At 44.2% G+C, this 15,979-nt stretch overlaps 1 protein-coding gene across 1 annotated transcript; it reads right to left on the reverse strand.

Moving 5' to 3' along the window:
- On the reverse strand, positions 1 to 13,465 carry hpf1 (histone PARylation factor 1). The gene is made up of 8 exons (XM_014409048.3): positions 13,337 to 13,465; positions 12,314 to 12,497; positions 11,351 to 11,537; positions 11,041 to 11,139; positions 3,123 to 3,276; positions 2,680 to 2,767; positions 673 to 845; positions 1 to 328 (listed from the first exon to the last, which is right to left on the reverse strand). Exons 1-8 carry the CDS (start codon positions 13,373 to 13,375, stop codon positions 194 to 196), a joined length of 1,059 nt encoding a protein of 352 aa, XP_014264534.3. The 5' UTR covers positions 13,376 to 13,465; the 3' UTR covers positions 1 to 193.
- Between the last annotated feature and the right edge of the window lie 2,514 nt (positions 13,466 to 15,979).

Here is a 15,979-nt window from a genome sequence, read left to right on the forward strand (position 1 = left end):
TATATTTAAAAAAAGCTTTATTGAACAGCTACCTTTTACAAACAAGACATCACTAAACTGTTTCCAGTTAGTGACAGCAGCACAAATCCACCAAAAATATCAGCAATGACAAACAACAGAAGACAAGAACACATGGTGGGAAAGCTTATAAAGAGCCAGAACAGAAATGTACTTCTGAATAATTTTTTTTGTTTTAATGTGGAGAGAGTTGGTCTATGTTGTCATGGATACGACTTGACAGATGGGTCTCCAAAATTTCCCCAAACAAGTTCCTTTTCAGTAAGTTGTAAGCCATGGGCAAAAGTTGCTTGATAACCTTGTGGAAGTACTGTAAGAGAGAGAGAGAAAATCAAAGAGAAATGATTTATATCCCCAAAAACCCAGTCCTTAAAAAGTTTTGAAAATTCAGTTCTTTGTATGGACCAAAGCATTAGTTCCCAACTTATGTTTATTCTATTTAACTTAAATGTATGTGCAACATTAAACCACTAATAGTTCTAGTATAGCCACTGTTGTGTTTTGTTTTAAATATGTCAAAGAATTAAAACTATCCCATTTTAAATAAGAAATAAGTCGAAAAGAAAAGTTCTTTTTATTTCATAAGTCATCTCAGAAATCACATCAAATCCAAGAAAGATGATTGCTGAAGAAGCAGTGACTTAGTATACTCACATGAGATCCATAACAGAAGAGGTCTATTCCCAGTTCATAACCCATGCCATAATCGCACTCGTCATTAGCAAACTGAACAAATGTTATCATTTCCTGGATCGGTCCAAAAGCTTTGACGCGTTCTTCATCAGTCCGTGCTTCAACAATGGCTTTACAAATTTTCTTGAGACCAGCTGGGACACAAGGGAAAAAACAAATTTGTTAAGGAGCCGAGACAAAAAAAAAAAAAATCTCTGCAATCTCCAAAAGTTGATTCTGTTCATCTGGAGGTAGCGTTTTCAGTGGGAGAAACGTTTTGTCACTCATCCAAGTGACTTCTTCAGTCTCAGCTGACTGCAGGTTTCCCCAATCTTATAATCGTATGAGTTCCGGTCAATAGCATTGTCTCTTTACTTGCATCCCAGTCACGGAAGCGTTGGAGGTAGTTCGTAAGAGATTACAGGATGACCCCAACCTCAGCAACAGGACCACTCTCAGCACTAACCAAGTGTGTTTGCTGTTGGAACTGTATCTTCATTCCACCTATTTCACATACAAGGGTCAGTTCTACAGGCAGAAACATGGGTGTGCCATGGGCTCCCCAATTTCACCCATCGTGGCCAATTTGTACACGGAAGAAGTGGAAAAGAGGGCTTTGTTATCCTACCCTGGAACACCACCAAGTCATTGGTTCAGGTATGTGGATGACACCTGGACGAAAATCAAATCTCAGGACGTACCACAACTCACGAATCACATTAACTTGGTGGACCGACACATCAAATTTACCAGGGAGGATATGAAAAGTGGCAGGTTAGCCTTCTTAGACTGTGAGATTTCCATCAGTAATGGGGAACATCTAAAAGCTGAAACCTACGCATACAGATCAGTATTTAAGGTTTGACGCTCATCATCCACTGGAGCATAAACTGGTTGTCATCAGGACGCCAACACCATCCCCACAGACACAGCGGACAGGGAAGCAGAAGAACATCACATCAAGAAGGCCCTGAGTAAATGGGGTTATCCCAGCTGGACTTTTGTCAAAGCTGGAAAGGCGCCTAAAGAAAGTTCCAGCCGATCCAGGAGAGAAGGACAACCGCTGACTAAGCAAAAACCTGTAGTGATCCCATGTGTCAGGAGTTGAGACACATTTTTTCTAAACATCGTGTCTCTGTGGCTTTTAAACCCCAAAACATGCTGCGCCAAAAATTGGTCCACCCCAAGGATCTGGTCGCTCGACACAAACAGAGTAACATAGTGTACGCTGTTAAGTGCCAGGAGGATTGCCAGGATTTATACATCAGGGAAACCAAACAACCTTTGGCAAAGCGAATGGCACAACACAGAAGAGCCACCTCATTAGACCAGGACTGCAGTATTCCCACCTACAGGGTGGACACTCTTTCAATGATGAGGATGTACACATCCTGGAAAGGGAAGAACGCTGGTTTGAGCGCAGAGTCAATGAGGCCATTTACATGAAAAGGGAAAGACCATCTCTGAATAGAGGAGGGTGCTTAAGGGTACATCTTTCGCCATCTTACAATGCTGTGATTGCAGCCATTCCCCAACTCTGTGTGAATGGTACTCATGGCCATTGATCAGTGATCTTTGATCAGTGGTTGTTGATCAATGGTCATGAGAATTTGCATAATCAAGATGAAGGAACTGACCTCCCAGTCCATTTTTCCTTCAGTGGGCTGGTTTCAGTGATTATGCAAATGTTCTAGTTACAGTATAAGATTGGGGAAACTTGCAGTCAGTTGAGACTGAAGAAGTCACTTGGATGAGTGACGAAACGTTTCTTCCACTGAAAACGCTACATCCACATGAACAGAATCAACTTTTGGAGATTTACTTACCTGGATGATTGAGAATGCATCAAGACATCTCTGCAATCTATATAACCAGCTTATTTCACAGAAGCTAAATTCCTTTATCAAAATTTGTTTACCTCACCAATGAATAAACAAAAGACAAATGGAAAAAACTGGTGTTAAAACAACTTTAAATTTGTAAACTCACCATCTGTTTCTGGAAGTTCCCTGTATCCAACATCATTCTTGTCTACAGGTACAACAATGCCCGCGCCGTGGAATGTCTTTGTTACGACCTATAGTGTGTAAAAAGTTTTCAAGCATCAACTTTAAGAACACTTTTTTTTTTTCATATCTATACATTTAATGCTTTTCAAGCAGCATTACTGTCTTGTAAATGTGGAACAGTCAGAGCTACCAGAACTTTTTCTGTAAATGAAATTGGACTTGATCTTTTATTAAGATGTCTCGGGGATTAAATGTGTACATCAATGTCTTTAAAGAAGAAAGTGCAGTTTCACTCATCCGGTCCACTTAAGATCAAAGTCGGCTATATGCGACCCTAAATGCAAAATGAGTTTGACATCCCTGATTTAATGGGTATTACAAGAGAGGTCTTGGTAATTTTTTTTGTTGGCGTGTCCATTTTACCTTCTTGTCTCTCTGCTTCATGTCTTTGGTCTTCTGCTCCAGAGAAAAGCCCAGAGTCTGTGCTTTGTCTCTCAGCTTTGCCTCCAAGGTTTCCAATGCCTCATCCCCAGTTTTCTTACTGCCCCTCTCTTTCCTCTTCCTCAGCAGATACAGGCTGATGGAAGTAAGAACAGCAAATTACAAGACAAAAAGAAGTGATGACAGAAAATTTCATGCAGTAATGTACCTCCACTCTCACACATGAAATAAAAGGAGGAAGGACAAGAGGGCATATTATGAAAAGTTAAGGATCACCCAATTTGACTGTTTATTTCTGTAAGCATCAAGTTATTGATGGAATTTTAAGTGGCCAACAAACAAATAAACCACAACATTAAAGCCACCACTTTAATACTCTACAATTTCCCCTTGTGCTGAGACCACACCTCAGTGGGTCAGAGCTGTTGAGGGGTGGACTCAACACAAGACCTCAGAAGGCGTTTTGTGGTATCAAGCATCAACAGATTAGCACGACTTCCTTTAAGTCTCCATGCACTCGAGTTTTTTCCCCAACACATTCAGATGCTCAATCAGGCAGACACAGAAACTCAGCAAGTCAACTTAAAACCTTAAAGCTTTTTTCATATTCCTCAAAACATTCCTGAACAGTTTTTGCAGTTAAATGTGGTGCATTATTCTACTATTGTTCCCATGAAAGTTTATTTGTGGTCTGAAGGTTTAGGTGGGTGATATGCATCAAAATAACAACATCCACATAAATACACTTTTAGTAATGTAAGAGTTCAGCAAAAGTACCCTGACTGATCTACAGCTACAAAACCCAAACACAACAGGATGCAACGCACTGATGATTCTTTCAACTTTCTGATAGTGCTGGATGATAAAACGATTACAATATTATTTCGAGAAAATTTTTTTTTAAGACCATGATAATAAATGTAGGCTTTACAATTTGATCAGACAGACAATACAAGTAGCTTGTTTAATAATAATAAATAAATAATAGCTTGTTTATATTATGCTAACGTAGCTGTGTCGCTAGCGGTCACACAGCACATCATTATATACCAGCTAGCCCAACTTCAGTAACCCTACAAACGTTACTGCTGTTTAGTTTTCTGTCTTCATTTATGCTGGAAGTGATAACAGAGCTGTACGTTTTAATTTGTTTCCAAAACCCCGCAGTCAGGACATGCTATATTGTATTTAGATAGAAGCTAGCGAGCTAACTCCCTGCTAACTTCTAACTCCTTTAAATGTCATAAATTCCGTTTTCATGGATGCCTGGATGTTAAACTCAATAGTTACACCTGGTAGAGCAGAACGCTGATCATTTTATTAAAGATGAAAGACTTTAGACAGTTTTTCAACTCTCAGTAATGCCATAGTGATCGTTTGATATATGGACCTGCAGCGGAGTTTAGACCCAGACACGGCTAGTGACGTCAGACTGAACAACCGGATAGCCTATCAGACAGTATTGTAGGGTTGGCATAACGCCACAGCAGTCAATCATAGTCAAATCAAATTCAAATTCAAATTCAAATTTCATTTGTCATGTACACAGTCATACACAGTACGATATGTAGTGAAATGCTTGGACAACTGCTCGTGACCTAAAGAAAACAAAAAAAGGAAAGGCTATGAATAAGATAGGAAATAAATATGAAAAATTAAAAAGGGTAAATTTAACTAGGAAGGAATAAAATATAAATTAAGGTTAAAAATGAAATAACTGTACAACACAAATTAGAATGAAGGGTAAATTTAACTGGGAAGAATAAGATAAAATATATAAATTAAAGTTGAAAATAAAATAACTGTACAACAAAATACACAATACACAATATAGAACTATATAAGAATGTATGAAGAAATCTAAATATAAATAAATATATACACAATAACAGCAGCTGTACAAGTATTAACTGGAAATGAAGAATATAGTGACCAGTGTTGTGCAAAAACAATGTCCAGAAAGTCCAGTGTGTGTGTAAGAACCATATGTGTGGGTCAGTACTGTGTGGTGGTGTGATTGAGAGACCGTATCGCCTGCGGGAAGAAGCTCCTCCTCAGTCTCTCTGTGTTGGTCTTCAGGGAGCGGAATCGCTTTCCTGACCTCAACAGAGAGAACAGTCCGTTGTTGGGATGGCTGAGGTCCTTCACGATCTTCCTGGCCTTGGTCCGGCACCGCCTGCTGTAGATTGAGTGCAGGTCAGGGAGCTCGGAGCGGATGGTGCGCTCAGCTGACCGCACAACCCTCTGTAGAGCTCGTCTGTCCTGCATGGTGCTGTTCCCGAACCAGGTTAAGATGTTTCCCGCCAGGATGCTCTCTATGGTGCACGAGTAAAAGTTCCTGAGCACCTTGGAGGGCAGTTGGAAGTCTCTCAAGCGTCTGAGGTGGTAGAGACGCTGTCGGGCCTTTTTCACCACGGTGTTGATGTGACAGGACCATGACAGGTCCTGCGTGATGTGAACTCCGAGGTATTTGAAGCTGTCCACTCTCTCCACTGGGCACTCGTTGATGACGGGGGTCTGGTAGTTCCTCTCCTGCTTAGTGCTGAAGTCCACTATCAGCTCCTTTGTCTTACTGACGTTTAGAAGGAGGTTGTTCCTCTGGCACCAGTTCTCCAGATTCCTAATCTCCTTCACGTAGGCCGTCTCGTTGTTATCAGAGATCAGGCCCACCACGACGGTGTCGTCAGCAAACTTGATGATGGTGGTGGAGCTGGTAGTGGCCACACAGTCATATGTGTACAAAGAGTACAGCAGGGGGCTCAGAACACACCCCTGGGGGGCTCCAGTGCTGAGAGTGGTGGAGGCTGAGACATGTCCGCCCATCCTTACTGCCTGTGGTCTGCCAGTTAGGAAGTTGGAGATCCACTGACACAGATGAGCTGAGTCCCAGATGCTCCAGCTTGGTGGTGAGTGTGGAGGGAATTATGGTATTAAATGCAGAGCTGTAGTCTATGAAGAGCATTTTAACATAATTCCCCCTTCTAGTGTCCAAGTGAGTGAGTGATGTGTGGAGGAGATGAGAGATGGCATCGTCTGTGGAACGATTTGGACGGTAAGCAAACTGTAATGGGTCCAGTGTGACTGGTAGTGAAGAAATGATGAAGTCTCTGACCAGGCGTTCAAAACACTTCATCACTACTGAGGTGACGGCTACAGGGCGATAGTCATTGAGAGAAGCAGGGTGGGGTTTCTTCGGGACAGGAACAATGATGGACTCTTTGAAGCATGTGGGGATCACCGACTGAGATAAAGAGATGTTGAATATCTCAGTGAACACAGGAGCTAGCTGGTATGCGCAGTCTCTTAGGATACGACCTGGGATGCCGTCTGGTCCTGCTGCTTTCCTGGTGTTCACTCTCTTGAAGGCTCTCCTTACTTCATGCTCGGAGATGACGAGCACGTTTCCGGTGCTGGCAGTATCTTCCTGTCTGCAGCCGTTAGCGCCGCTAACACTAGCATTGTTGGAGACCTTAGCTGCAGCCTCGAAGCGAGCATAGAAAGTGTTCAGCTCGTCTGCCAAAGTCACGGCCGCGTTCGTCATACCGGTTGTTGGTGCTTTATAGTCCGTTATTGTCCTTAGTCCCCGCCACAGGCTCCTAGAGTCACTCTGTTGGAGTTGTGACTCTAGTTTCCTCCCGTAGCGCTGCGTCGCCTCTTTCACCGCCCTCCGCACGTTATATGACGCGGCTTTGTACGGGTCCATGTCCCCCGTCATGAGTCCCGTGTTGTAGGCAGCGGTGCGGGATCTCAGAGCGTCGCGGATGGTTTTATCCACCCACGGCTTCTGGTTGGGAAACGTTGTGATAGTCTTTGTCTCCACGGTATCATCCGCTAGTTTCCCGATGAATCCCACAACCGCTTCCGTAAACACGTTGACGTCATCGTCGGAGCTGTTTCTGAACATGCCCCAGTCTGCGTCATCGAGTGCGTCCTGTAACGCGGCCACCGATTGATCTGTCCAGCGCGCGACCTTCCTCTAAACCGGAACTTCCTGTTTCAGCCTTTGTTTGTATTTTGGCATGAGGAAGATGGCGGCGTGATCAGATTTGCCAAACGGGGGGCGGGATTGTGCCTTGTAGCCGTCCTTGACCGTAGTGTAGCAGTGGTCCAGTGTCCTTTCACCCCTGGTGGGGCAGGTGATGTGTTGATAAAAGTTCGGCGCTGCGCGTTTGAGGTTGGCGCTATTAAAATCCCCCGTCACAATAAGCGCAGCATCCCGGTGTTGTGTCTGGTGCTGTGTGAGTGCCTCATGCAGCTCGCATAAGGCGGTGACCGTGTCCGCTTGTGGTGGAATATAAACGGCACTTACAATGACCGATGTAAATTCCCGAGGTAGATAAAAAGGACGACACATGATGGACAGTAGTTCCAGATTTGGTGTGCAGGAGCGTGTGAGAGGAACAACGTTCGCACTGTTGCACCAGTTGTTGTTCACCATTAAACACACGCCGCCTCCCCTTGACTTCCCCGAGTCCCGTGTCCTGTCCATGCGGTGAACCGAGAAGAACTCGGCCGGCTGGATGGCGTGGTCCGGCACCGCTGGGTTCAGCCATGTCTCGGTGAAGCAGAGGAGATTGCAGTCCCGAATGTCTCTCTGGAACTTTATCCTGGCCCTGAGGTCGTCAAGCTTGTTCTCCAGTGACTGGACGTTGGCGAGCAGGATGCTAGGCAGAGGTGTGCGGTGTGCACGAGCTCTCAGCCTGTTCCTGACGCCGGCTCGCTTCCCTCTAGGCCGCCGCCGCTTCCCTTTGTTCTCCCTCGAGATCTCACTCGGCCAGCTCGGATCCGGAGTTAAAAACTTCGAATTGTGAGTACATTGTATACCAATAGAAACAAGAGTGTCACTGTCATACCTAATGTACCCAATGGTGATGATTTTGCCGATTTAGAAACGCTGAAAACTAACTTAAAAAACAAAGACAAAGAAAAAGTGGTCGGAGCAGTCGTGACGGCAGCCGACCTCACCGGCGCCATCTTAATCACTCACTGACGTCAGACTGAACAACCGGATAGCCTATCAGACAGTATTGTAGGGTTGGCATAACGCCACAGCAGTCAATCATAGTCAACATGTTGCCCATTCCCTCAGAAGACGAAAAAAATAATGTAAACATTACTTGCAAGGACTTGTGAAAAACATGTCAGGCAACTAAGATGTCCTTGTGAGCAGTAAATAAAGACGACGATTGTACCGCATTTTGATCCGGGACGTAATCTGCATGAAAACAAGCGCTCACTCTTCCTGCTCAACAAATGACAAGGGCGGAGCCTTATACCACGTGATACAGAAGCTGGCTGCTAAAATTAGCAGGGAAAAAACAACGGAGAGCACATGAGAAAGTGACAGGAGAAAATCCGTCCCGGTCAACCACCCAAACATCAATAACGGGAACCTTATACAGCGCTTCACGTCGAACTCCCGCAGGCACAAAGAAATTACGGAGGCTATCACTTATCACCTGACCAAAGATATGGCTCCCATCAACACTGTGCAAAACGAGGGATTTAGGAAAATGATCAACACCCTAGACAAACGCTACACAGTGCCGTCCTGCAACTATTTTTCTATTGTTGCACTACCTGCTCTATACCAGTGTTGCCAACTCCTCAGTAAGGAAAGTCGCTATTGGCTGTCCTAAAAGTCGCTAGAAGTCGTTAAATGACGTCATCGCCTAATTTGCATAATTGGTCATGCTAATATAACTGTAACCTACGTTGTTGGAGAGAGAAATAACATCATGGAAGAGACATAAAGTGAGTAAAGAACGTTCTAAATGCATTTAGAATTTATTTATAACTACAAATTAAATTTATTTTAGCAATTATTGTTTTTTTTTAATGTCACAATTCCAACCCTGTTCCTTTATCCGGGCTTGTACCGGCAAAAGTGACCCGAAATAGGCACTCTGGTGGAGTTACTGTGTGTGTGTGTGTGTGTGTGTGTGTGTGTGTGTGTGTGTGTGTGTATAAGTAGTTTTAAACCTCGTGATCCACAAAAAAGCACAACAGTAAAAGAAGAACTGACTGCGTTACAGTCAGTGCGAGAGCAGCGGCTTCGCTCATGCGCTATTCATTTGCAGTTCGGACGCACAGGTGTGAACATCTTCTGCCCTGATAGAAGCTGGGGGGGACTATTCTCCGCCCGTGAGCGCTTTGGAACGGGTGAGATGCCCACGGCAGCACCCGCTGCTTGTTGAGAGTAAAAGCGATACGCGCTTTCACTTCAAAAAGTCGTCATAAATAGGTCTCCAATAACACCAGAAAAAGTCGCCAGATTTGTCGCTAGTCGCTTTTTAGAAAAAAAGTCGCCAAGGGGGTCTGAAAACTCGCTAAATATAGCGACAAAGTCGCTAATGCTGGGCTTACACTGTGCGATTTTTGGCCCATTTTGAGCAGATTTTTGAGTCGTGCGACCGTTTTGGCGATCGGCCCGATTTTGGCCTTCATCGTGCGTCGTGCATCGTGTAGTATACGTGGGGTAACGAGAAGCGATTGACACCTCACGACCAGCTCCCGATCATCAATCGCTTGGTCGAGAGGATTTCAAACCTGTTTGAAATCCTCGCGACCGTCGTGAGGGTGTCACCGCAGTTTCTCACACTGCGCACGCGCAAACACAAATGTCAGCGAAAAAGACGGCGCAGCACGGCAGTGCAGCGTGTGATCTGGACACAAGCGATGGAGGCACAACTTGTAGAACTATGGCAAGCTCATCCGAGCCTTTTCGATGTGGCCTCACAAAATTATCACGACCACAACAACCGTGAAAATAGTTGGATCTACACTGCTGCTCAATCACAGCTGCCTGGTCAATGTTTTTCATTAGCAATTTAGCAAAGTTGATGGTGGTGGTGTGCGTGTCTGTGTGAGTGAAAGACAGAGAGGGAGAGCGAGCAACAGAATTTCTCTTATAACCTTCATTTTATGGACGCACAGTGTGAGCACTCGGGTCGCATCAGAGCATCGGGCCGTATAGTGTGAGACCCTGCATCGTGACCTATGAACTTCTAACCCCTGCGAGTCAACCGTACAGTTTGAGCAGGAGCTGAATCGCGCGACTGAAAAAAATCGCAGTGTCTGCCCAGCTTAAGTTGGCAACACTGCTCTATACACGCAGTGTCGAGCAACGGTGGAGACGGAATTTCAAGCAGTACAACATTTTGCAGCAACAACAAAATGTGAGACATTTGTTGTTTTTATGTTTATTTATTGTTTTTATGTTCAGTCTCAACTGTTGCGAAGTTGATGTGCAGTTAATAAGTGCAATAAATATTTATACTGGAAAAGAAAATCGTGAGATAATCGTGATCTCAATTCTAAGCCAAAATAATCGTGATTCTCATTTTATGCAAAATCGTGCAGCCCTAAATAATACCATTCAAACAAGCATGATGGAATAGTGGAAAGTCCACGCAACAGGTTTTCCTACAAAGAGTCTTCTTGCTTAGCGTTAAATCTGTATCCCTGCCATCAGTTCACCAGAAACTGAAATTGTTCAGTAAAGAAAAAAAAAATTTGTGATTGTTTTTTTTTTTTTTAATCCATATTGCCCAGATCTACCTTCCAGTACAGCTGATACTAAGCTCTTCCTGATTTTCCTGAACATAAAAAAACAGTTTTCATTTCTCCTGCTTTGGAGGCTGTGACCTTGTTGCTTTTTCAGCATTTGTCCCCCTTCAGATCACTTTTAGAACCTGTTAAACAGTACATACCTAAACACTACATTTAAAAAAACAAAACAGTTTATTGTGAAATGTGATGTGGGAAATAAAATCACCACCATCAGTGGTCACTAATGCACAAGGACTTTTTTTGTTCTTGTGCCAAGAATTTGTTTCTTAAGCTGGAAGTTGGATTATATAAAGTGATATAAGGTGAGTTTGTGGTGGTTAACACTCACTGGACTGCAGCAAACACGTTGTCCCCCATCTGTGTTATAGTACAGCCCTTCTTGGCTTCATTTTCCCCAACAAACGAAGGGAGGGAGTCTGGAGTATCTCTGGCGGAACAATGAAATTCAGTAAAACAAAGCAACAACAAAATCAGAACCACTTGTGCTCATGTACATATTGTTATCACTATTTTCATATTATTACACACGATGCTCTCTATCTTCTCGGTAGAGCAAATGTTGGAAGCAGCCTTTGGTGGAAGCTACAAGATTCTAATAAAAGCCGATAGTCACACACTTCAGATCTTATGTTCTATACCTGTAGTAACCAATGTGATGCTGGCTGTTCTCACACCCTGCGAGTATGGTCTGAAACTCTGGTGGGTCATAAAAATATCGCCAGTGAAGGTGGAAGTTCGGCTGGGAATTCTTGGAGTTTTTGTGAGCTCCTGCCAAAATATCAAATGGTCCAACTAGCTGCAATCCCAGCGAGTCTTTCAGAGCACCTACAGAGAGTGACAATATATTGATACAGAAACGAGCTGACACAGAAGCATTACTTAAGTGCAAATTATTGATGAAATATTTTACTAAATAGACACACTGTTTTGTAGCACATATCTTATACACCACATAAGTATCTGAGATGGAGATTTTTCACTTAATGATAAAATGAATCATCTGCACTGCTCAAAAAAACCTTGATAAATGAAATAAACTTAAATCTGAGAACAAAACAACACTCAGTGGAAACAAATCATCCACTGTTTTAGGGCTGGATTCAAAAATAACAAAAAAAAAAAAAAATCAAAGATAAAATTGTTCAGGTGTTCAGTATATTTGACATTTTATAGATGAAATGATCATTGACTGTCAGCTGCTGTACTCTACTGCAGTGTGTACACTACCACTCACCGCAGCACCTTCAAGAACATCTGCTTTTAGCTAGCTGTTACACTGGCCTTTAAAGCACCGTACAGTACTACAGTATTACAGACGTGATGCTTCTGTCTTCTACTGTGTCATCTGTTTCACACCTGTATTACAGCTCCTAAGTTCATTACAACGATTGAGCATCTAATAGCTAAAAAACAGGTTCTGAATTTCATGTTTAAGTATAATAGGAGATCTGTTCATTTTGAAGTCCTTAACCACCGACTGTCACGTGGAATTTTTTTTTGCTTTGAATTACCTCGTCTTTAATGTTCTATTAGACTGAAATACTAAGCAGTATTAAATTCAGCGGTTCCACCCTATGAAGTCTAGTACCACATCATCATACCACAGGGGTTGTCAGTGCAAAGCTCGCTGCAGAATTCCCAGAAGTGGTACAGATCTTCTGGCATTTGAAAACTGTATAACTGCATCAGCTCATCACGTTGCTCCGATTTCACTCCCGATGGCAGCACATCATTGGATTCTTCACTTCGAGCTTTCTTCACCTCTCCATTATTTGTGCCTTTTTCCTAAAGACATGAAAAGCAGGGGAACTCCTCAGCAATACTGCATAGTAAGTTGCCTATTTATGTATTATATCAAGCTCCAAATATCTCATTTTGATTCAGCAGGTTGACAGTAAAACATATCGTGGATACATTGAACCAACCACTATATTATTATAAAAAGAAGCCCCCCTCCAAAAAAAAAAAAAAATATCGATAAAGGTTATTCAAAACACTTCTATAATAATCATTGAGCATCATGGTCTCCACAGAAGTAGGTCAATATTTACTGCGTGAGAAATAATGCATCGACCTCGCATCAGCACTAGTGTACAATAAGTACAGCTGTGTCCACTGCCTTGGACTCTGTACCCTGCAGTGGCGTGTACAATACGAGTAGGGATCGAAATCTTTTCCAATAGTTGCTCGCAACCTTAGCAAAACGATTTTATGGGGCCATTTATTGGTGTTTAATGGATAAAGGCACCAATCAATGAAGACACCCACAGTGCGCTTGCTGATGCCACACTACACAATCAGTGAATGGGAACGACGCACGGATATTTCCTAGCTAGCATAAAGGTCCAGTTATGGTGCAGTGCTTTCCATTTAATCAAAGCCCAAGACCCCATTCAGGTATGTGCTGTTAGCATCGCTGAACAAGCTGCTTTGTGGGACCAGCCTGCAGAGCTGCTGCCATGTTGTCCACTGCTGCTCGGTCAGGCTGCTAAACACTTCTTCACACCGACTTTAACGGCAGCTGCTCTGCTGCACACAGAGCACGGCGTCTCGTTTGGTAAGGCTGCTGTTTTAAACGCATATTCCTGCACCAAACACAGCAGGTCAAAACAAAGCGTATTTACCTGAACGGCTTTGTGTTTTCTTTTTGCGCGCCCTGTCATTTTATCCCTCTTTTTCTCCGTTGAAGTCTTCTTCTGCCAGTCAGCGTCGAGCCGTCCGCAGCAACAGCGCCCTGTTTAAGAGCACCAGTGCCACCCACAGGCCTGGAATGCAAACGTCCATTCCCCTAAATAATCCAGGTAACAATAAAACAACGCTACTACTACTACTACTACTACTACTATTACTACTACTACTAATAATAATAATAATAAATTGGCTTACTATACACTCATCTGCCCCTTTTGCCTCTACAGTTCAGCTAAATAACTACTTACTATTAACAAGGTTATGCAAATCATATCAGAATCAGAATCAGAATCAGAATACTTTATTGATCCCTGGGGGAAATTATTTTTTGTTACAGTGCTCCATTTTAAACCAACATTAAGACAAGACAGACAATACGCTAACTAAGAATAGTACAATATATACATATATATACATACATACATACATAAGTCACTTATAAATAAATATTTGGAAAAGAAACATGTGTAGCTGTAGCAGCAAACAGTGTGTTAAGTGGATGCGTTGTACAGGGAGATGGCCACAGGCAGGAATGATTTCCTGTGTCGTTCAGTGGTGCTTTTTGGTAATCTCAGTCTCTCACTGAACGTGCTCCTGTGACTGACCAACATGTCATGGAGTGGGTGGGAGGTGTTATCCAACATTGTCTTTATCTTGGACAGCATCCGCCTCTCCGACACCACCTTGAGGGAGTCCAGCTCCATCCCCACAACATTGCTGGCCTTACGGATCAGTTTATTAAGTCTGTTGGCATCTGCGACCCTCAGCCTGCTCCCCCAGCATGCAACAGCATAGAGGATCGCACTGGCCACCACAGACTCATAGAAAATCCTCAGCATTTTCTGGCAGATGTTGAAGGACCTCAGTCGCCTCAAAAAATAGAGACGACTCTGGCCCTTCCTGTAAAGTGCTGTGGTGTTTTTAGCCCAGTCCAGTTTATTGTCAATGTGTACTCCAAGGTATTTATAGTCCTCCACAATGTCAACACTGACCCCCTGGATTGAAACAGGGGTCAAGTGTTTCCTGGTCTTCCTGAAGTCCACGATCAGTTCCTTGGTCTTTGCCACGTTGAGCTGCAGATGATTCTGCTCACACCACGTGACAAAGGAGTCGACCACAGCCCGGTACTCTGTCTCATCATCCCTGCTGATGCATCCAACCACCGCAGAGTCATCAGAAAACTTCTGAAGATGGCAGGTCTCTGTGCAGTGGCTGAAGTCTGTGGTGTAGAGGGTGAAGAGGAAGGGGGAGAGGACAGTCCCCTGTGGTGCCCCTGTGTTGCTAATCACCTTGTCAGACACACACTGTGGGAGACGTACATATTGTGGTCTTCCTGTCAGGTAATCAACAATCCAGGACACCAGAGAAGCATCCACCTGCATCGCTGCTAACTTATCACCCAGGAGGGTCGGCCTGATGGTGTTGAAAGCACTGGAAAAGTCAAAAAACATGACCCTCACAGTGCTCGCCGGCTGGTCCAGATGGGTGTAGACACGATTGAGCAGGTAGATGATGGCGTCCTCTGTTCCGAGACGAGGCTGATAAGCGAACTGAAGGGGATCCAGATGTGGTCTTACTATGGGTCGCAGCTGGTCCAGGATGAGCCTTTCCAGGGTCTTCATGATGTGGGAGGTCAGTGCCACGGGCCTGTAATCCTGGGGGCCACTGGGACGAGGCGTCTTTGGTACAGGGACGAGGCATGATGTCTTCCACATCACCGGGACCCTCTGCAGACTCAGACTCAGCATAAACAGTTTATGAAAGACTCCACACAGCTGGGGGGCACAGGCCTTGAGGACAAGGGGACTCACTCCGTCTGGTCCAGCAGACTTGCCTGAGTGAAGTCTCCTCATTTGCATCTCAACCTGGTATTGAGTGAAGGTGATGGGTGGGGGAGGGGTGTCAGGAATCTCACAGGAGGCAACATGTGAAGAGAGAGGCTGGCACAGTGGTGTGGCTCTGGATTCCAGGCTGACTGCAGGTGAGGTTGTGGGGGTGGGAGCAGACACTGTGGTGTCGAATCTATTGAAAAACAGATTCAACTCGTCGGCTCTATTCTCACCTCCCTCAGCTCCCCTGCTGTTGGTTGGCCTGAATCCAGTGATGGTCTTCATGCCCCTCCACACCTCTCTCATGCTGTTCTGCTGGAGTTTCCACTCCAGCTTCCTCCTGTAATTGTCCTTAGCCTCTCTGATCTTGTCCTTTAGTAACACCTGGACCTTCCTCACCTCCTCTTTGTTGCCCCCTCTGAAAGCCCTCTTCTTGTTGTTGAGGAGGGCTTTGATGTCCTTAGTCACCCACGGCTTGTTATTTGGGTAACAATGAACAGTCTGAGCTGGAACAATGGAGTCGGTGCAGAAAGTTATGTAGTCTGTGATACACTCAGTAAGCCCATTGATGTCCTCGGCGTGAGGCTCACAGAGTGTTTCCCAGTCGGTCACCTCGAAACAGCCCTGTAGTTCCGCTATTGCCTCCTCTGACCACCTCCTAACAGTCCTGGTGGTCACAGGTTCCCTCCTCACAATTGGCACATAGCGGGGGGTGAGGTGAATCATATAGAAGGTATGTGACAATAC

Source organism: Maylandia zebra, linkage group LG6, assembly GCF_041146795.1.
Source record: "Maylandia zebra isolate NMK-2024a linkage group LG6, Mzebra_GT3a, whole genome shotgun sequence".
Lineage (NCBI taxonomy): Eukaryota > Metazoa > Chordata > Actinopteri > Cichliformes > Cichlidae > Maylandia > Maylandia zebra.

What these genes read in the sequence shown, in the direction of transcription:
- hpf1 (XM_014409048.3), bottom strand. Translation starts at nt 13,375, where the DNA reads ATGACAGGGCGCGCAAAAAGAAAACACAAAGCCGTTCAG. An exon ending in GAAAACACAAAGCCGTTCAG is followed by an intron (nt 12,498 to 13,336) that starts GTAAATACGCTT and finishes TCATGTCTTTAG; the next exon opens with GAAAAAGGCACAAATAATGG. An exon ending in CATCACATTGGTTACTACAG is followed by an intron (nt 11,140 to 11,350) that starts GTATAGAACATA and finishes TTGTTCCGCCAG; the next exon opens with AGATACTCCAGACTCCCTCC.